At 36.1% G+C, this 23,342-nt stretch overlaps 1 protein-coding gene across 1 annotated transcript in view; it reads right to left on the bottom strand.

The window, feature by feature from the left end:
• Nucleotides 1–581: 581 nt before the first annotated feature.
• Nucleotides 582–23,342, bottom strand: part of YWHAZ (tyrosine 3-monooxygenase/tryptophan 5-monooxygenase activation protein zeta) — a 32,270-nt gene continuing 9,509 nt past the window's right edge. The window contains exons 3-6 of the mRNA XM_059901538.1: nucleotides 7,862–7,985; nucleotides 6,915–7,078; nucleotides 6,739–6,834; nucleotides 582–2,807 (exon numbers count right to left, since the gene is read on the bottom strand). Of these exons, the coding sequence (XP_059757521.1) occupies nucleotides 2,748–2,807; nucleotides 6,739–6,834; nucleotides 6,915–7,078; nucleotides 7,862–7,985 (444 nt within the window). The 3' untranslated portion in view covers nucleotides 582–2,747. The remainder of the gene's footprint in view (nucleotides 2,808–6,738; nucleotides 6,835–6,914; nucleotides 7,079–7,861; nucleotides 7,986–23,342) is intronic.

Below are 23,342 nucleotides of genomic sequence, written 5' to 3'. Positions count from 1 at the left end.
CCATCCTTTTAACCGATCACACTCCTGCCCTCTCTCAAGGCACAACTCTGAAGTGGATATGTACATTTAACAACTCCAACACTACACACACACGCCAAATACATTACATTGCTGGAGTCTCCAAATTCCTGAAAGTGTTGACAGAAACAGACATGAAGCCTGAATTTGGGGCAATTTAAGAAATGTTATAAAAAATTTATTATTCAAATCTCAAGGCAAAAAAATCTCAGGTTGAAATCTTCCTTTATCTACTGGGCACTACGATGTAGAAACCTATTAACAGCTAATATTAATGAAGTATTATCACAATTTATTTCAGAATCAAACTAGTAGATGAGACTGAGGCACATAAATAGGCAAATGAGACAAGCTTTAGATTTTATTTGTAATTTACTTGAATAAAACCCATCTCCTCAGTCTAACTTCATTCTCTGTAGCTATAAAATGATTATTTCATGTCCTTGGCCTGGGGGTCAGGAGAAATCAATAGATAAAGAAAAGAGCTGTGCGTGAAGATGCATTATGTTGTTGTCCCAAATGCGTAAGAGATCTTTTTCTCCTGGAAAGAAAGACCCCAAGGCCTCCATTGCACTTTTATTTGAATGTAACATTTGGGACAATTGTCCCAAAGGGCTGATATTTCCCAATTTAATCTGAGGTCATAATAAAACAAGCAACAAAACAGTATTCGGGGTTTCAGTTCTCACCCTTATCATCAAGACTCACTGCCTCCCATCATCAGTATTTATTGAGCATTTACAGTGTACTAGGCACAATAGAACATACAGAAAACATTGTCCCTGCTCTCGAGGAGCTTACATTCTAAAAGAAAAAAAAAAATACACCTCTTTTAAAATGGTATTTTTGTTTGGTGTTTTCTGCAAGGTACTGAGGAAATAGCTTGTAGGGTGAGCTTTGGGTATAACTTAGCCCCATCATTATTCAAAGAGAGGAAGAGGAAGGATTTTAAAGGCAAAGACAATGACAGACCATTCAGGATAGGTAGGGTTTACAGGGAGATAAACACAATCTCATCAACTAGGGAGAGATTTGCTGCAGTGTATAGGATGAGGGAAATAGTTTGTGGGATGCAAGCAAAGGAAGCAGGGTATCCTTAGGCATTGAGTGGAGCCAGAAAGATCATGCGGCCTTTTCCCCAAGTACATGGCCACCAAGTAGGAACGGTTGGTGACAAGACACAAGGCTTAAAAAAGGTAATCCTGTGCACCTGACAAATAGAAAGAATAAAAGATCAAAATTGAAGGCAGGCTGTAAGAGTATCAAGAAATTCTTAAAAACAAAAGTGATTTGGAAGCACGAAACTTACAGTTAATGCTACCCAATGTCATGATGGGCCAAGAACATTGCGGCTTCCTAAGTTAGAAAATGCCATATACCAAAATTTTAAATGGAACACATTACTCTTTTTTTCAATCAATCCCCCTGTCTCTGAAAAAAAAAAAAAATTTTTTTCAGGGGGAGGGGGGAGTATGGGACATGACTGGGAACAGTAGTAGTTATCTTAGTAGTATTTTGTTGTTATGATAAACTTTGTATTCAAACTTAGTAAAAGCCCATTAGCTGCCAAGAGGGAATAAGGAATAAATTTCCAAAAATGTACAATTTTCTTTAGAGAAGTTTCAGAACCAAAAGACTAATTTACATGAAAAGCTGTAGAGAAAGTAGTTGAAAAGTCCATTCATAAAACTTTTATTCCACTTACATGAACTTAATACACGTGTTCTTAACAATTATGCTTGGATTGTTCATGAAAATCTCATAAGACATTAAACAAAGCTAGCCATCATCTCAAGTTATTTCCCTGTTAACTATTTTTACAGCACATGCATGTTAGGCAAGTATCAAAAAAAAAAAACAAAACAAAAAAAACCCCAAAAAACAAAACAAAAACAAAACAAAAAAAACCCACAAAAGCAAAAAAAAAAAAAAAAACCTAAAAAATGTTAAATACATGGGTTTTTTGTTTTACTGCTGTGCTTGATACACAAGAAGTAATGAATATCAAGCAATTCATTTTTACTGCATCTTTACTTGTACATTTGTTCTTAGGTTGCCTAAAACATTTAAATACAAATAAAATGAGTGTAGCAAAAATAATGAAAGCAAACAGCAGGTAACTTTACAAATAATGGAATGTGAACCGTTTCTGCCCTTATCCAGAGTAAATTGGGTCACAACTAAAGGAACACTTCTGTAGCTGTAGTCAATGGTGTGCACATTGAGACTGAGTATTCCACAGATAACACATGGTTTAACATGTAATATCCATGGGATATCTATTTCTACTATAGCCTTATAAGTGCTCCAAACCTTAAAGTACCCACAGCTACACCTGTGACTGGAACCAATTATCCCTTTTATTCCCCACCAGGACAAACCAATACGAGGCAGTTTTCTTTGCTTAGACATGGAAGCAGTTTTAACACTGGCCCTCGTGAAGCCACAATGTACCAAAAGTACTATGCCAAACATTTATAACTTGTATAAAAATTCCACATCCCCATATTGGCCACCTCAAGATGAAAACAGATAACTCCCTAAATGTTAACTGGCTCTACTCCCCTAATATTAAACATAAAAACCACATGGGAAATATAGAAATTCAAATAGAAGTAACATAAACCTGTCATAAATCGTAAACAAAAAACTATTTGTGGGACAGCATGGATGACAAATGGTCTACTGTGTAAATTTTAGAATGAGGCAGACAAAAGTTGGAAGGCCTTTTAATTTTCCCCTCCTTCTCCTGCTTCAGCTTCGTCTCCTTGGGTATCCGATGTCCACAACTAGTTAAGAGGAGGGAGGGAGGGAGGGAGGAGGGGAGGGAGGGAGGGAGGAGGGAGGGGGGGAGGGAAAGAGAGAAATTTTAGTATATTTCAGTTTAAAAAAAACCTTAATATATATGCCAAAGTACCAGAATCTAAGCAGTTTTTGTTGGAAGGCTTTCTTTAAAAAATTGCAGCATTTAAGATAGCTTCAAGATGTAAAACGCCTCCAGGGAATTATATTCAATATCCTGTGATAAACCACAATGGAAAATAATATGAAAAAGAATGTATATGTGTATAACTGAATCCCTTTGCTCTACAGCAGAAATTAACACGACATTGTAAATCAACTATACTTCAATACAATAAATTTTTTAAAAAGATATAAAAGGCCTCAATATAATACATTTATTTCCTCCCTAATCATTCTGTAAGCATTGTAAGTACACAGCAGAGATGTCTTCAAATAACAAAGTCAGATACAGGAAATTCTTGGTTATTCATAGAAGGTAAAGAAAAAGTAGAAGAAATCATAGAAATGCTACAGTTCTAAATATCAATAGCTATCAGAATAGTAGGTTGTCCCAAATAGCCCCAGTGAGAGACGGATGTATAAGTTTAGTGCAACTAAACCAGAATCATCAAATTCAGCCCATGCTCAAGGAGCTCAGGCTGACTACTTTCCCCTGGTAGACTTTAGACTGCCACTCTAAAGAGAATACCACACTCCATGAAATTCAAGAGTCAGGATCAAGTCAGAACTAAACTACAAATTTAACTAACATTTTTAGTTTACAAAAAAAAAAAAAAACAAAAAAACAAAAAACTACCTTTGTGAATTTGTCTGATTCAAAATAAATAGATGAACACAACAGTATGGTCAGAACCAAATCTTCTAAGAGGTAAAAACTGAATTGTCCCATAGTAGTAGGACTATGGTGTCTATTTATTTTTAGATTAATGTTACAGTTTTTCAGCAGTTTAAAAACATGATTTCAAGATTATCTCAGCTGTTCCAAATATTAATTTTTTTTACAAGTCTTAGCACTCTATAATGATTTTTAGAGGCAATTATAAAAGGATTGTTTCAAGATACCTTGAATTTTATATTGCTTATACATTGCAGAATGAAGGGGGGAAAAGCTCAATATTTTTCTATCCCCCAAATCACCCATTAGTTTTATTTATTTATTAACCAAATATGTTACTGGCCTGGAAAGGAGACTTCTTTGAACATCATACAGTTAGCTGAATGACCTCTAGAAGTCTGTAAGCTTCTATTAAACTGGTGGTCTTATAAGACAAGATGAAATTATTTTTTTATCATCTCTTTCCAGTTCTCTCATAGACCCTTGTTTTTTCCATATAAACATTAAAAATTTGATGAAGGATATTTATATTTATCTTCCTAGGGTTATGTGTTGACAATACTGGTCAACCAGATCCAGACTCAGATACTAGATAGTTTTGACAAAATTTCTTTACTTGACAGATAAGTGATCCAATCAACCTATAATGATAACAGGCAATATGACTAGAGCTCAGAGAAGGCACGTAGTAAATAGTGACGGAATCAGAATCAGAACCTTGGTTTTCTTCTTACTCAGCTCTTGTAATATGCTCTTCATGCTATACTGATACCAAGATTCAGCTGGAAGTATATATTTCAGATCAGGCCTTCTCAAAAAGTGATGACAACACAACTCAGTAGTGACTAGGTCTCAAGTTCTACCTTTTAGAACTATCTCATCATTTCAAACCAGAAAAATTTGAAAAATTCTTAATATTAAAATTAATATTAAAATTAGCTAACAAACTGAAGTGCTTCTTTCATTTGATATGCATAAAAAGATCCACTCTTTAAGGAACTATACCTTACCCTCTTGACTAAAATAATCTCCAGAGTGTGTAGGTAGCCTCCAATTATACTTTCTAAAATAATTTTCAGTGTTTAATAATAAACAAGTACATAATGACATTCAAAAAACTGCTGAGAATATAACTGGTTCAGAAAATTGGCAATGGACTAAAAAAAATAAAGCTGAGAAAAGTTAAATGTATATACAATGATGCTGTACAGTCCCCAAAACAAATGCCCCAAAGCTAATAAAAACCAGTAGCACTAAACTATAATCTTCATTCCTAGCTCTTTATCTGGCACACAGCAGATACTTGATACTTTTTTTCACCCAAGCCTCAAAACTTCAAATTTAATATTTATGTGAAGGAGAAGAATGTGAAAACCTATGGGACCAAAGAGACATATCAACCAACTGCAATATATAGACTATTTGGATCCCAATGCAAATAAAAAACTGTTGGAAGAAAAAAAAAAAAAAGACAATACAAAGAAACACAAAAAGACAACTGGAAATTGAATGCTAGAAATTTAATATTATTAAGGAATTAACTAAATATTTTTTCAGTGTGATACTGGCATTGTGGTTTTTTTTTTTAGTCTGCAGTATACCAAGGACAATCATGACCTGCCACAGTTAAGTCATTTTTTTTTTTTTAACTAAGAGACTAGGCAAAATAGATGTCCACTTGGACTCCATAGAGTATCTGAAATTTTGTAACTAAAGTTATTAATGCCCTACCATAGCTACATAAATATAGAAGCAACTTTATGGTCTCCATTTTTAATGGAATTTAAATATGAAGAGAGGGCTTCCCTGGTGGCGCAGTGGTTAAGAATCCTCCTCCTGCCAATGGAGGGGACACGGGTTCAATTCCTGGTCCAGGAACATCCCACATGTCTCGGAGCAACTAAGCCCATGCGCCACAACTACTGAGCCTGCTCTAGAGCCCACGAGCCACAACTACTGAGCCCACGTACTGCAACTACTGAAGCCCGAGTGCCTAGAGCCCATGCTCCGCAACAAGAGAAGCCACGGCAATGAGAAGCCAACGCACCGCAACAAAGAGTAGCCCCACATGCTGCAACTAGAGAAAGCTCGTGCGCAGCAACGAAGACCCAACACAGCCAAAAATAAATAAATAAATAAGAAGAGAACTTAAGGGACTTCCCTGGCGGCGCAGTGGTTAAGACTCCGTGCTCCCAATGCAGGGCACCCAGGTTCGATCCCTAGTCAAGGAACTAGATCCCACATGCATGCCACAACTAAGAGTTTGAGAGCCACAAGTAAGGAGCCTGCCTGCTGCAACTAAGACCAGCACAACCAAATAAATAAATAAAAGTTATTTTTTTTAAAAAAAGAGAACTTAAGTATGCTTTTGATACTAAAAGCAAAACTCTTCTGTGACTAAAATGGAAAGAACAGAATCACCTATATTGAAATGAAAAATAAAATGGCTTATGTAATTGAAAGTTCAAAACCATGAATTACAAAGTCATTTTAAAAACCAGAATTTTAACAATGGGTATATGTAACTAATCAAAGGACACATATTTAGTCCTTAGTCTAATATTTCAGTTTCTGTAAGATGGTTTTCTTCAGAGTTTTAAAAGCAGATAGGATCTTACATTTAAAAAAAAAAAGAAAAAAAAGAAAAAATAAAAAACGAATATAAAAATAAACTGAGTCACACGAATTTTTTGTTTCCAGTGCATATAAGTTATGTTTACACCATAGACTGTAGTCTATTAAGTATGCAACAGCATTATGTCTTTAAAAAAACCAACATACATACCTTGTTAAAAAATACTTTATTGCTAAAAAATGCTAATCATCAACTGAGCCTTCAGCAGTTGAAATTTTTGTTGGTGTAGGGTTTGAAACACTGAAAATTACCAAAATGTGAACTCAAGAGACATGAAATGAGCAAATGCTTTTGAGAAAAACAGCACCCACAGACTTGCTTAACACAGGGTTGTAACAAACCTTCAATTTATAAAACTCGTAGTATCTGTGAAGCACAATGAAACAGAGCTATGCCTATAATCTCTTCGCCATGTTAACCACTCATGATGCTGATATGTACTTACTGTCAAGTTGTCTCTCAGTAACTGCATTATTAGTGTGCTGTCTTTGTATGACTCTTCACTTAATGTATCAAGTTCAGCAATGGCTTCATCAAATGCCTGTGATAAAAAAGAAATAATTTCAATGCTCAAATAATACTGATTACTAAATTTCCACATAACAGGTAAAAAATACATACTGTTTTTGCAAGAGAGCAGGCTTTCTCAGGGGAGTTCAGAATCTCATAATAGAACACAGAGAAGTTAAGGGCCAGACCCAATCTGATAGGATGTGTTGGCTGCATTTCCTTTTTGCTGATTTCAAAAGCTTCTTGGTATGCTTGCTGTGATTGATCCACAATCCCTGGATAATAAAATGCACCAAAATATATCGATAAAAGTTTGCACTTCACCTTCACCCCTCAAACCAAACCATTACTATCCAATTATAAACTCTGAAATATTAAGCTGTAGCAACCTTAACTGATTAAGGCTCCTAAATTTAAAAGAGAAGAAAAAAAAAAGAAAAGCTTCTCCTGGAAAACTACACTAGCCATTGATCAATGTCAAGACAAAATAACTCTAATCATCTCAGTATTATTTTTAATAATTAGTTTGTACTGCTCTACAGTTATACTAAAACCACTATTAAAATTGTGAGGAAACATTCCTATACATAAAATTGGCTTGTTAGCAAGCATACATTTCAGAATACCAATTATTCGGCAGTAGATACATAGTTGACCCTTGAACAACAAGGGGTTTAGGGATGCCAACTCTTCATGCAGTCGAAAATCTGAGTATAATTTTGTAGGCGGCCCTTCATGTCCAACCTTGGATCATGTAGTACTGTAGTATTTACAGAAAAAATCTCTGTGTAAATGGACCTGTGCAGCTTAAATCTGTGTTCCTCAAGGGTCAACTGTTTAGTTGAAGGAAGGATGGGGGGAGGGAAAAAGGGAGGGGAGGGGAGGGGAGGGAAGGAAGAAAGAAAGAGAGAGAGAGAAAGCGCAAAGTCCATTATTACTCTTCATTTAGTGCTCTGAGCAATTAAAAAACAACAAAACAATTCTCTACACTCCAGAAGGGACTCCTTCCATACTGTGTCATTTTCTAAGCGTCCAGCACACAGGCTGAGGCAGCATACCTTTCTTGTCATCACCTGCAGCAACCTCAGCCAAATAGCGGTAGTAGTCTCCTTTCATTTTCAAATAGAAGACTTTACTCTCTGCTTGTGAAGCATTGGGGATCAAGAACTTTTCCAAAAGAGACTTGGGAAGAAAAGAAACAGTCATAATAAGACTAAAATATTTACAAAACTGAAAGAATCTGCATTTTTCAAGAGCATACTATAGCCTAAGTTATAAAACTTTAATACCCAGTCATTGCCAATGATACAACTTTTGAATGCCGTAGGCTCGTAAATTTGTGGTTTAAAAGCAGAATGCTTTGGACAGCAATACTTAAAATTTGAAATTAGTGTTCAGCTTATTATTTAAGGATGATAATTTGAATATTGGCCTCTCCCCCATAGTACTATCAATTTACATGCTGATAAAGACTGCATGTTTCAATGAATGTGAAAGCATGACAGCTCATAATATTATATGTTATTATGTTTTATTACTATATTACTTAACAAAATGGCAAACTTTTCATTTTCAAGGTAGTCATGACACTAGAATGCAAAGAACATAAGAGATTAACTTTCTGGTACTCTGGAGGAATATATGACTTAAGCAGAAACCGACAGTATAATAGACACTACCAGAGTCCATGACAGAGGAAGCAGAACAAAAGAACAAAACGTCATTTATAAGACTACAATTAAAGTAATACCTCACAACAGGTAAAAAGCTGTTCAAAGTTTTATTCTTCCTACCTAAATTAAGACACTGGTAGGAGTATGAGAATTAAAGATCTGAAGAGTTGGGGCTTCCCTGGTGGCGCAGTGGTTGAGAATCTGCCTGCCAATGCAGGGGACACGGGTTCGAGCCCTGGTCTGGGAAGATCCCACATGCCGCAGAGCAACTGGGCCCGTGAGCCACAACTACTGAGCCTGCGCGTCTGGAGCCTGTGCCCCGCAACAAGAGAGGCCGCGATAATGAGAGGCCTGTGCACCGCGATGAAGAGTGGTCCCCACTTGCCGCAACAAGAGAAAGCCCTCGCACAGAAACGAAGACCCAACACAGCCATAAATAAATAAATAAATAAATATTTTAAAAAAAAACGATCTGAAGAGTAAACCTTTAGTTTCATTAAAGGGATTTTCAGCTAATAAGATACATATTTACCGATCACCCCAAACAGGTAAAACTTCATTCTACATAATTCTGTTCAAAACTATAACAATGTAAGCTAAGTAAATCCTAACATGCTAATAATTATATTCTACAATGGATTTAAAGAAAAACTTGATTTCACTGTATTAGGGGGATAAGGCACAATAAACTAGTGATTTTTTTTTTAAGGGGGAGAAAGATAATATTCCAGTAGTAGAATTAGGCAAATTTTTTTTTTTTTTAAATACTCCACTTCTTCCTACTAAACACACTCTAGGAATCAAGGTGAAAGTCAATTTTCAACTGGGCTTAGCCCCAAACAAGTCTCAATTTTTACAAGGAAAAAGGGTATCTAATTCTTGGTTTCTATTCTTCTGGTAGTAACCCAGTAGTTTATATAGCACCTACTTATATGCCAAACAGGTTGAAAAACGCTTTTAAAATAATAACTCTCACTTTGTATGTCTACCCCATTATGTTCCAAATGGTGAGTGGGAGAGTAAGCTTTAACCCGGCTTCTCCCCCTTTCTGCAACTTAAGCAACAGATACTCGGATGAAGTGGGTAGTTCCAAGTTGGCAGTAGGAGCAGGTTGCAACGCATTACAGCAAAGGGTTGGAGATGAGAGAATTCAACCTGAAATTATGTTTCCTGTGATTATTAACTGATATTTGAAACCGTTGGCCTGAAATCAGAAGACCACTTTGGTTAGGATAACAAAATTCTTATTACACCATCCCCAGACTTTCATATTCAAAGATCTCTCAGCTGCAAAAGTGTTTTGGAATTCATTCATTCATTGATTCATTTAAACTTTGAGGCAGCTTCTAGTGTGAAATCTCAACCAAACTAGAAATAAAGGAACCCTCTGGGCTTGGAAGACCACTGCTTCCTCTGAAGAAGGAATGCCTATAACCTAAGACTTGGCAATATTCCAACTTGCCGTCATTTTTGTCCTTTAAACACCATCATCTTCTTTGAGGCATGAACACTCTGTGAACACTATAGCTGCTCTTTGGGGATCTGCCTAAACAGCAAAAGATAGTTCCATTTAATATAGTAAGTGGGTTTTTTTTTTAACTTAAGAAACAAATGACCAGGCTTTTTCAAGTTTTATATCTTAATATAAAATGCATTATTCATTCCACTATGGGAGACGGTATAGCATAATGGCTTTGGATTCAGAAGTCTAGGTTTAACCTGTGGCACTCCACACTTGGAAGGACAAATTCCACTTCTGATTGGCTAGGCTAAAAGTTAGACTATGAAGTCTAACTAAGGAAAAAGTATATTGCGATTAACCAGAATTCACAAATCACTTCAAATTAAATAGCGGGAAAAATATATATAAATCTAAAGAAGGTTCCATATACAATTCGATTGTGAACTGCTCTCTGGCTCACTTATGTATATTTAAGATTGACAAAGAATATTTTCAAATGAAAGAAGTGACAACAAGTAAAAGCCTAACCATGAAATCAATTCTCTACCTAGGCATTTCTATTTCGTATTTTACTGCTTCAACATATTTTTTACATTCACTTATTCTTCAATACTTAAATGGCACTGTGCTAGGCACTGAGAATAGTGAACAAGACAGTCTCTAAGTCTGAGGATAAAATGTCTAGCAGGGAAGACAAGAGAAACAGAATAACACTGCCTCGTCATGTCCTTCACTTTTCAATGACTTTTATCTAACCCACTGTATATATGTAAAGATGAGGGCCACAAACATGTGCAGTTAGTTAAGGGTGAATCACTTAAAATGTAAAACTTTAAAGTATACATCTGAAAACTTGCAGAAGTTATTTAGGCAAGGTGTCAATAAATGTCATAAGAAATTGTAACTCATCTTTTATGAGTAATAACTTCTATATCTCTAAAAACTGTTGTTTTACATTTGGGTAACTCACACTGAGAATTTTTAAATTAGCAATTAAGCACCTCTTCCCCCAAGGTGAACACTGAATTTAGCCATAACATCTGATTAAAACAATAACAACGGCAAAAACTACTTTAAAGCTATTAACCAGAACCTACAAGTAACAAGAAGGCAAGATACCAGTAGTCAGGCTGTTTATTGGCCTAATGATAGACTAAAAGGACCAAGGATCAACAGTGGCGAATGTTTCTGGTAAAATGCTGACTACAAGAAGTTGAAAAAGCAAACTCATCACACTGTACCCATTAAATAAATATGCGCAGTTCTTTGTATGTCAATTATACCTCAGTAAAGCTGTTAAAAATAAAAGAAGTTGAGAAAGGGATAAATGACAAACTTTTAAAATCTTCTGATGACATAAAGGTAAGAACCATTAAGACTTAAAAAACAAAAAGCAAGAAAGACTGGATTAAACATTAAATTTGGTTCAAAAAGCTAACTATGAAAGAACAGAATGTCCTCCACCAATTCCCCTACCATCCCTGTTCATGTATGCCACTCCTCCTGTCAAGAGGTGGAATTCATTTCCTTTCTCCTGAGTCCGAGTTAACTTTGTTGTCTTGCTTTAACCAGCAGAATGCAGTGAAAATGACTCCTGTTCCAGTTCTAGGCCTAAACCTTAAGAGGACTAGCAACTTCCCTTTTTGCCCTCTTGGAGCCCTAAGCCAGCATTAAAAAAAAAAAAAAACAAAAAAAAAAAAACTATCTTGCTGGAGAGAAAGGTCAAGTCAGCCCCAGTCATGGAACATGTTTAGTGAAGCCATCTGGATATTTCAGCCCCAGATGAAGACAGCAATGAGTGACCACAACCAACACCATGTGAAAAACTGTCCAAAAGAATCCAGACAAGCCACAGGGTTACAAAAAAGAATAAATCACTGTTTTAGTTTTGATCGGTTTGTTATGCAGCAATAGACAACTGAGAAAAATAATAAAAACATCATTTTCAATAATAAACATGCCATTTTTGACAATCACTTTACATGGATTAATTTGATCCTTCCATAACCTTACCTATGAGGTACAAACTACAATTATCGCCATCTCATAGAAGACAACAAACGGCGCCGAGCTCAAAAACCACAGCTAAGGGGCTTCCCTGGTGGCGCAGCGGTTAAGAATCTGCCTGCCAATGCAGGGGACACGGGTTCGAGCCCTGGTCTGGGAAGATCCCACATGCCGCGGAGCAACTAAGCCCGTGAGCCACGGCTACTGAGCCTGCGCGTCTGGAGCCTGTGCTCCGCAGCAAGAGAGGCCACGATAGTGAGAGGCCCGCGCACCGCGATGAAGAGTGGCCCCCCACTTGCCGCAACTAGAGAAAGCCCTCGCACAGAAACGAAGACCCAACACAGCCAAAAATAAATAAATAAATAAATTAAATTAAAAAAAAAAAAAAAAAAAAAACCCTGTGGAAAAAAAACAAAAACAAAAACAAAAAAAAAAACCACAGCTAAGTTGTGAAGGTACAACTCCAACTAGGCAATCTGACCTGTTCTACATTATTCTACATTTTCTCTGCCTCAACAGGATGATATGCCTACTAAGAAGGAGAATATGATTCCAAGATATTAATTAGAAATCAAAATGAAGGATGATGATTCAGTTCTACACTGTGCTGAGGAAACCAAACCTAGAGTATACTGTTCCTTTAAAAATAGGGACTTCCCTGGCAGTCCAGTGGTTAAGACTCCGTGCTTCCACTTCCGGGGGGTGGGGGTGGGGGGCACGGGTTCGATCCCTGGTCAGGGAACTAAGATCCCACATGCTGCGTGCCTCAACCCGCCCCCCAGCCCCCACCAAAAGTATCAAGTAAGGCTTTGACAAACTGGAGAGTATCCAGGAAAGCAAGCAAGAGTGTTGATGAAAACTGGAAACAGTCATGAAAACTGAAAGAATATGACATGAATGGCTCCAGAAGACAAGACTAGTTAAATTTGGGCAGAGGTAGATTTCTGCTCAGTATGAGAAAACTTACGAAACAAATTTGGAATAGGCCACCTTGTCAGATAGCAAGTTCTACTCTTCTTACAGAGATTTTCAGGAGAAATGAGAAAAATCACTATTTTTTAGAGATTCACAAATAAGATGTGGTCTCATTCAACTCTAAGATATGGAAGATATAGAGTTCACTGAATTAAGTTAATTGTAACACTACAGAGATGATTAAGTATGTTAACTTATCAAACTAACCAAAGAGAAATAAAAGTTCAATTTTCCGGCTTTAAAAGCCAGAGGAGAAAGGCAAATGTAGGGAGAAGACCATGATGGAAATAAAAACAGAGGGGGAAAAAAGGAAGCAGCACTTATCACAAAGCAGCAGTGACAAGAAAAACTGAAGAAGAGAAAATGAAGAGAGGAAAGAACTAATAGCTATTTTCAACATACAAAAACTTCAGAAAATACCCTGTGCTAAGTATACAACTTCCTATATTTCATTCATGTGTAGTAGTAAAGTAAAGGTGATGACAACTGTGGGACATTGTGAGAATCTGAATTTAAAAGGAGACATAGCATTAATATAAGGAAAGAAGCAAATGAGGTGTCACAATTTCTACTTATAAAACAATGGTTAGGCTAACTACTGATGAACCTTCCACTTGTAAAATTCTCCACATAACACTGACTTTCTAATCTAAATGTAATTTGTAACAGAAAAGGATTTTCAGGTCAAACACAAACTTTAATAACATCTTACACTCAAGCACCTGAGACTACAATGTTAATATTGAGCTGATCTCCATTTTAGCCAGAGAAAAAAATAACACGAAGGAGCATGTAGTCTAAAGTTAGTACCCACTGCCCTCATGTACATTCCACTGGTAAAAACAGTCACTTGCCTGTATTTAAGAGGGACACTGGGAAATTTGGTCCAGCTGTGTGCACAGGAATTAGAGGGGAGCCTCAGTTTTAGTAAACAGATAGCAGTTTCTGTCACACAATTGATGGAAGCATTTTTTCTTAGTTACTGGTATTGATTATTAATTAATATGAAATTGAAAAGAACTAGTGAAAATGGAAAAATGGTGTGAATTTTTTGTAGAAAAAATTTAAAAGCTAAATCTTTTTATACTCACTACCTATATGATTTTTAAAAAATTTTCACATCAGCATCATATGCTAAATATGAACGTTAAAATGTTATCAAACAATAGGGAGGGAGTAGTTACTTGTCTGAAGAGCAGTTGTACTATATATAGTGTCAATAAGGATCTTGCTGAAATAGAATTTGATTTAGAGATTCACAGTAGTTCCCCTCAAGCAGTTTAAAAAAATGTCTGTGATGACAGCTACTGTCTTTTAAAGATAACCATGGCCATTTAAAAATACCCAAAATTAATCTGCTGAATTAGAGTTAATGCATATTCTGACTTTATACAGTAGTCATCCCCACTTAACGTTATGTGGAATTGAAAGCATGAGGCCCACATCTGAAATGTCTCTGTAAATGGTTCATAGTCCACAGCTAAATACATGCTATAGTTCTGGAGAGGGCGCTGAACCTTAATCTAATCAATGGATAAATTATGTTGAGCTTGAGATTTTAGAGTTAAAAGATTTTTTTTTTCCTCTACAGCACCATGTACAATTAACCTCTTAGGTTGTAAGAACACTTAAGATATGGGGTCAAGTAATGATTTTTCCCCCAAGCCAGTCAATTTACCCAGGGCAGAATATATTAACAATAGTTTCTAGCACGTGCTTGATCCAAAGATGGTCTACGTAACATCAATGCTTTGACTTTGGAGCGTATTAACATTAAGGAACCACACAAACTGACAGGTTATCTAGTTCTGACTGCCCTTCTTGAGGTAGGCTCAACCTGCCCCCACTAGGAATTTCAATAAACATTCAATTCTAACTGTGGTCAAATATTTCTAATAAAAAGTTTGTAAACTGAAAATCCATCTCTATTCTAGTGATATACCTCTCTCACTGTCCTTTAATATGATTACAGCTTGAAATTAAGAAGAGATCCCACTCTCATCAACTTTGAGATCTCAGGCAAGTTAATCTCTCAGAGCCTTAGTTTTCTCATCTATTAAAGAATTAAATGAAATTTAATTTTATAAAATGATTTTTTTTAATACAAAATATATTTACAAATGATTAAAATGAAAATCTACTTCAAAAGGCCGCTACGAGGCCTAAATGAGAGTATAAACAGGAAAGCACCAATCACAGCTCCTAAAAGAGTAGGTACTCTACTCAGTTAGATGTAAATATGACATGGGGATCTTGACATCCAAAAAATCTGCTTTAGTGCACTTGTACTCTCAACTTTAGTACTTCAGTTCGGGTTCAGTAATCAAAAATTTGTGTATCTAATAAGAGTGGTGAAATAATGCACAAAAAACCTTTCATTTAAAAACACAGGATTAAAGAGGGCAGGGACTTGCTGAGCTCTGGGCTTCCCCACCTGGTTTTGTGGCGCCTCCTGAAGGTTCTGGTGAAGGAATAAACTGAAGTAATTACAGCAAAACAAAAACAAAAACAAATCCACAGGATTAAATTATATCAAAGTACGAAAGATGAAGGAAACATTTTCCGTTAGTACTTGGTTCTTTTTACAGCAGACTTGTAAAAGGCACAAGCTTACACTGCTTACTACCTATGTTCAAATCCCAGTTCACTGCTTACTAGCTATGTCAACTTGACGAAGTTCTGAAATTTCTCTGGGCCTCAGGTTTCTCATCTGTAAAAGAGCAGAAAATAGGTGTGACTTCATGAATCCCCCCCCAGCAGGACTCCCAGGGGTCCACAGATCACTCTTAAGAACTGTTGACTGACTTAAAGTAATCTGTACCATTCACCTACCTTTCAATATACCCAGCTCTAACACTATGTTCTCCCTCAAGCCAATTCTCAAAAATATTCAGTTTAGTCCCAGGTCTAAACAGTACGTGCCAGTATGGAATGAAGCGTAAGATATACATCAAAATGTTGTGTGTGTGGGTTCAACTTACAGAATAGTTTGTATATGATCCTACCTGTGTATATTCTTCAAGGACAGAATTGTTTGCGTGGGCACTGCAAGTTCCCAGGAGGATACAAAAAAGATTAGACATTACCTCTGAGGAAGTGGGATGACATCAGAAGAGTTTTGTTTTTTGAACTTTACATCCTATGCTCTGCAACATGTTATCCAGAGCAAGTGTAATTTAAAATAATTATGATTTTGCACCTTTGACTTTTCACATATGTATTCTTAATCTACTTATAGGCTCCTTAGAGACAAACGTTTTGCACACATTAGGCACTCAAACATCAAATCCCCAGGCCGAATTAGTAGACTAATTTGAACAGCTTCATTTAAATATAGCAGAGGAAACTTAGAACAATCTTAAAGGAGAAAAGCCTAACATCGAGAAGACTATCAAAAGTTCATCATCTTACCAAACTTCTAAATATAGTTAAAATAAAATGTAGTAAAAATTATTGAGGTTGATATTGTAGGTTAGATAATGAATATTTTGCTCAAAAAGGAACAATGTTCTGCTTCTTTAAAGACCTAGAAATTGCACAAAAATGACAGGTGTTTGGGTGCTGTACTAAGCACATATATTCAGAAACAGCAGCCAAAGGGCAGGCTAGGTATATCCTAATATGCTTTCAGGGCCCTTGGATAAGCGCCAGGTACTACGTAATGCCTCTGGAGGGGACAACTAAGGGAGACAAACAACTACAAAACTTCACCAGAGATGGGGTGGGAGGACAGTTCCAAGCAGCAAGGTAGAGTAAATTTGTTTGCAAGTCAGGACACCTAGATTTTGGTACTACAACTCTGCCACCAAGAGGAGTGATGGGAGTTTCAAATACAAAATCATGACACCTCCTCATTTGATCTTCTTGTGCTTCACAGTAGCATTCATTTCAAAACCTTCCTTCCAAATTTTCACCCCAGGAAAGCTCCTCTAACGCAATGAACACATCCCGCCCCCCACCACTATTCCTCACTTGTCCTTTCCTTTTTTTCTTAAATGGGAATCAGACAATGTAGAGAGTAAGGGTCCTTAGACTAAACTTTAAAAAATTAACAAGAACTCATTGTAAACCATTTATATATTTATTTCAGCCCTAAAGAATGACCACCTGCCACTATGCACTCAAATTAAATCACTGGGCTAGTGGCTGTGATTTAGCTTGTCAATTAGAATACATGAAGCCAAGTAATGAAAATGTATTTCAAAGGAAAATCACAAGTTATAGAGCTGGGATTTCTTTCCCCTTTCAAAAGAGTAATCCATTCATTATAAAATTACATAACCCATTTAAAAAGGACTTCGGCAAACTATATTTAGTTCTAACCTTTGATAAAGTAATCATACTTATGGGGCATCTATCTTTAAAAAAAAAAAATTTATACTTTTACACCACAGGGTGTTTTTAGAAGTCCTCCCTGCTGTTTAAATTAGAAAATATAATGTCCTATCTAAAGATAATGGTTCAGTAACAGAACAACATGTGTCTCCTAATACGATGCACCAAGGAGGGCACGATATCATTTCCAGGAATTCTTCCCCAAAATGCACAATCTGAGTTTACTCATGAGGGATCACCAGACAAATCCAAATTGAGGGATATTCTACAAAACAACTGGCCAGTACTCTTGAAAAAAGTGGCAAAGGGCAAGGACTGAAAAACTGATCCAGATTAAAGAAGAGTAAGGAGACATGACAATGAAATGCAAACTGTGATCCTGGATTGAATTCTGGACCAGAATTAGGCAATTATAGTGGTATAATTTGTAAGTGCTATAGGTTATATAATAGTTTATTTTATCCATTATTTTATTAATTTATTGATTTTGATCATTATACTGTAGTTACACATGTTAACATTTGGGGAATCAGGTAAAGGATATATGGGAAAACTTGAACTTATTTCAAAATAAATAAATGGTTAGAAAGGCAGTTTAATTACCATATGTAGAAGAAGCTATTTTCCCTTTTGGTTAGTTAATATTACACTTATATAAAAGTAAGTTTTAAAGAAAAACCTTCTTAATAGGACTATTTCTGGGGGACTTCCCTGGTGGGGCAGTAGTTAAGAATCCACCTGTCAATGCAGGGGACACGGGTTCGAGCCCTGGTCCGGGAAGATCCCCACATGCGGCGGAGCAACTAAGCCCGTGTGCCGTAACTACTGAGCCTGCGCTCTAGAGCCCACTGAGCCACAACTACTGAGCCCGCACGCCTAGAGCCCGTGCTCCACAACAAGAGAAGCCACCGCAATAAGAAGCCCGTGCACCGCAACGAAGAGTAGCCCCCACTCGCCGCAACTAGAGAAAGCCCATGCACAGCAACGAAGACCCAGTGCAGCCAAAAATAAATACATAATTTTTTTTAAAGTGATTAAGAAAAAAAGTGATTATTTCTGGAAGATGGCATTATCAGTGAGTTTTGCTCTCCACCCTTATACACTTTATGTGCTCATCTATGTTTTTCAAATTTCCTTATTGGGCTGGTAAAACTTGTATTTAGGAGAAAAAAGTCACAAAAATAAGTGATGCGTTTGCAAATAAAAATGAGGGGTGGAGAGGAGGTTCCCACTTCGTCTTGGAGAGTATTCCAACAATTGCTTATACTGTTAAATTTAATTTCCATTAATTAATATACATTAAAAAGTCACTAAGCAAACAGTAAATAGTCCCAGAATATTAAACCAAAAGAATCAACCTCTAATGAGACATTTACGGACTGCAATTTGAAAACATAGCTGGGCAAGTGTCTCCTTTGACTTGATTTCACCAGATGTGTGCACGGGAAAGACCAAGCCTCTACACCCATTGCTCTGTTTTAGACTGTACTATCATGGCCCTCTTCCCTAACACAAAGGAAAAGAGGCCAGGATATAGATACTAGGCTTTCATACCAATCAGGCACAAAAAATGCCAATGGCTGAAAGGGAAAAGGTGCCAAGAACTTGAGGCACAAGGCCCTCAAGTGTGATTCTTGCTATTTTCATTTAAGTATAGAATCCTAAAATATAGTCTAAAACTAAAGCCATCACTTTTAATGAAATTAAACAAAGTGGTAATTTTTCCAGTTACAAGATGGGATTTAACCTTCTCTAAAAAACACTTCTAACTTCTCTAATGTCCAACTCATTAAACAATTCAAATACATGAAATTCCAATGCAACAAAAATTGGGCACTCCTCATAAATTAAATGCAACAGGATCTCTCCTAGATTAACAAACATGCATACAGGTCACGCAACTGGACAAAGTCTTATTTTGCTTCAGCTTCTTGATCTGTGAAAATGAAAAAGCTAGGGTAGATGCTCCTTCAAGCCTCAAATCCAATGATTCTATAAAATTCACCTCCCAATTTATTTTATTATTCAATTAAAAATCTCAAAAGCCCCACAAATGTCATTTTAAATAATATCCTCAATATGAAGTTTAATTCAAATTCTACAGCACAACGTAGAAGTTCACAATTCTGGTCCTGCACAATTCCCTTGTGCACAGAGAATTTTCCCAGAACTTTCACTTTATTCTGTAGAGCCCCTGAGACTTTTATCATTCCTAAAGTCTCAAAATTCTAAAAAGCAAACAGCTATTTTCGTTGCAACAAAGGCCCACCAATTTAGAAATTATTCTCTTACTCCCTCTTGTGGCTGCATTGCTTTCCTTTCTTTCAATTGCAACTCCACCAGTTGCTTCCAAAAGTCCTCCACCAAAACTGCTAATGAATTAGATGGTGTCAAGAACTAATTTGGTAGGGATCTGAAGACTTTCTGTGCACTCACCTTTCTGTGTAATGTTGGCACACAGTAAAATTTTAGGTGTTCTATAAATGATAAAGTCACATAGATATGAAGGGACAGAGCTTCTTAACTTCAAGGATGGAATCACAGAGGACTCTGACCAGTCACTTAACTGAATGCATTTTCCACTAATAAGAAATAGATGGCAAATCTGCACCATCTAACTTTTAAAATAGCAACAAGGAATTTGATAAAGGCAAGATATATTATTCTCTGGTGTTTAAGGAATGTTGAAACCAGCCTAAAATTTCATTTTAATTCTTGCTAAAAAGCCAGAGTAGTTGGCTCCCTGATTCTTACCAAAAATGAAACAAAAGATAACCACATAAAAACTCAATGCTGATAGAAAGCCTGGAGTGTTCTAAAATGGTTTTTTTTTGAAAATTAGTATTTTAGTCATATTTGAAATGTACCTCCTAAGGATTAAAAGATGGTGAAAAGTACCAAAAAGAAATTATTGAGCATTGAGTGATAACTGCTAAAACTGTCTGACACTAGGGGGCTTTCCTTCTCCCCTTCCCCCGAGCCCTTCTCAGAGCCGGCATTAATGTTGACCTACTTGGGCTGAAGTTTCTCACCAATCAAGGCCCCATTTCCCAATATTTCCATCACAAAGCACTTTTTGTTTTAAAAAACCTCATTTTTTATAGTGTTTTTTTAAACTTGCACATGCACATTGTGTGTTATTATAATTCCTTAGTGGGACCAGATTATCAGCCACTTTTAAAAAGGAAGGTTGAAGACCAGCTAGCTCTTCTGAATTTGACCAACACACAGTACTTTCCCCTCTAGGTTGCTGAGATTCTTTTTATGAGCAGAGGCTTTTTATATTTATTATGTTTTTCTTTATGCACAGGGCTTATAAAGTAGCAAGTAATCAATAAATATTAAATTTAAAGTTTAAGCAGTTTATTAAAATTCTCTTAAATTTAATCTAAAATTAATAAATCAAGCCACAATGAAGTGATATCAAAGAAGCACAAAAGAAGGTAAGCAGTATATTTGCTATCTACTATTACCACGGGGATGTATTAACTCTATATAAAATATCCTAGAGGTAGATGCTATTATTATTTCCATTTTGCAGATGTGGAAATAAGAGTCACAGAGATGTAATACCCTGCCCAGTCATAAAATGAATTTAAAAAATTCGAACACCAAAAGTCTTCATAGTCTGTGCTAGGTTGTATCACCCCTTTAAAGTAGAGCAGCACACATTATAGTTTATTTTTTAGAAATATTACATAAGATTATTCTTCAAGTCTTATCCCTATGATCCAATTAAATTTAAGTCTGATGATAATCCTCTTATCAGATGGAAACTATCAAATGGGAAACTGAAGGGAAAAGTCATTACTGTTAACAAAGTGTTATGATCCATTTGATGTCTTATTTCCAAACATCTTCTAAACACCGTAGTAAAATACTCATCAAATTATTGACTTGAGAATTTGCTTGTTCTAAGAATACTACTGCCTACCTATACACTGTCCTCAACTGTCAATTTCCCAGAATCACATTTTAAAGGTAACGTGTTTTGAGTAGGATTTTCATCACGTGTCCCTTGGTTGAATGTGGTCCAAGTATTCCTTTGAAATTCTGGGCAATGGTGTTTAATGTATGTTGTTTTAAGGAGCAAAAATAATTATGAGTTGACAATTCATGAGTCTTGGATCAACAAGAGAAGTAGATTTTTCTCAGAAAAGCATTTGTATTTAATCACTTAGATGAGAAACATTCAAATCACCACTGGGTTCCTTGGTAATACCGCTAATTTAAAAAAACTCGTAGATCCTGAAACTTGTTTGCGAGATGGAAGTTAACCTCCACTAAAACATTTCTAACTTCTCTAATGATGTCCAACTCATTAAGCAATTCAAATAAATGAAATTCCAATACTACAAAAATTGCACCTTTTCTAGGTTTTAAAAGAATGAACATGCATACAAGTCAACCAATTGGACAAAGTCTTAGTTTGACTTACTTAACTCTATAGATTAACATTTGACTGACTGTCCTTACATTCTTATTTTGCCATCCTACCTGTAGCTAATACCATTGTAACTGTATTTTTATTTGGGGGAGAAGGGAAGAAAACTCACAAATTCTGTTGAAAGAAAGAAACAGCTTACATGCTGAAACCTTTTAGTTATCTATTCCAATACAAACAAACGTGAATGTGCCATGCAACAGGACCATACTGGTAGAAGTCAGATATATTCAACCATGCTTTGTTGCCCCCAAGTTCCACATTATAGCAAACTAACGTCAACAGAAAAAAATTAGTGAAATCTGCCAAGATATAAGACTATTTTATACTACATCACTACTTATGTCACATTATACCTTACCAGAAAATGCAAAACTATATCAGTGACAAACGACAACTGCTACCGCATAGCAATTTTTACAGATACAAGTTTTTCATCATTATAGGGAAATGCTCACTAGAGAATAAAGGAGAATGACCTGTTACAAAGAAATGTACTTAGTACAATGGGAACTGATAAGAATGTGGTGGGCTAAGCATGCCATTTCTCCCAAGCCAAATTCAAATTTGTGCCACCTAAATATTAAGCGTATCATATTCCTTCAGCATACTTTACATATTAAATACCACATATGTCAGTGGTCCTGTTTTTAGGGGGAATAAAGAAATAGAGCCAATCTTCTAAAGTTCAAAAACAACATGGACATCAAAATTAAAATAAGTTGCAAATCAGAGTAATGAAACCCTCAGGAAACCCTTGGGCCATAAAGATGGGAATTAGCAATGGCCTGTGTCAGGGAAAGTAAGACCACCAAACTAGAGATGAAGGCTTTATAGAGGGTATTCTGGCAAAGATGGAGCAAATGAACAGAAGGAAAGCACTGTTTTATAAAAAGGTAAGAAGAGTAAGAGCTGTCTGTATATAGCATAGAACCGGGAAAAGAACAGTAAAGATAGCAAGTCCGAGTGAATGACCACCACTAGCTGTAAAAGGTTTACAATTTAGCTTCTGTCCATTAAAATTAGGTCAAGTTTACCCTTCCTTACACCATCACTTTCTTGCCAATATGCTTCTGAGTGGGAGAGTAAGGGGTAGAACTACTACTAACTAGTACAATGGCAATGGCAAATAATCCTGGGTACTACCCACGGGAGTGCATCATACAAATGAGTATCAACAATGTAAAGGGTTGAGAACCTATGATGTAGGCAACACAGCAATAACTTGCAATCAGAAAATGAAGTCAAAGTTGAGCCCAAGATGTCATTTTGATTAAGTCTAGAAAATGTGCTAAAAATTAAGAGGTTAGGAAGGACAGGTAGTTTCAAAAGGAAGATGAACTCTTGCTTGTAGCACGTTGAGATTGACAGCAATTCTAAATCCTCTAAAGAGCAGTGTTCATTCTCAATGTAAAACCCTAATAAAGAAAAGAGCTATGGAAACCAGGATGAAATCACAAGAGGAATATCTCAGGAATTCTAGAAAAAAAATTCTAATGCTTATTAGAATTTCAATGGACTACATTAAATTTTTAACTTAGCTGACATCAGAACACCCGTAATTGACTTTAAAAAAATTTCTCATACACACAAATGTTCTTCAGTATAACTGTGTCAAAGATCACCTATTTTGGAATAAAAAA

This window comes from Balaenoptera ricei, chromosome 17 (genome assembly GCF_028023285.1).
Source record: "Balaenoptera ricei isolate mBalRic1 chromosome 17, mBalRic1.hap2, whole genome shotgun sequence".
NCBI lineage: Eukaryota > Metazoa > Chordata > Mammalia > Artiodactyla > Balaenopteridae > Balaenoptera > Balaenoptera ricei.
The sequence above is the reverse complement of the archived record's forward strand: the minus strand, read 5'-3'. Positions and strand labels throughout refer to the sequence as shown.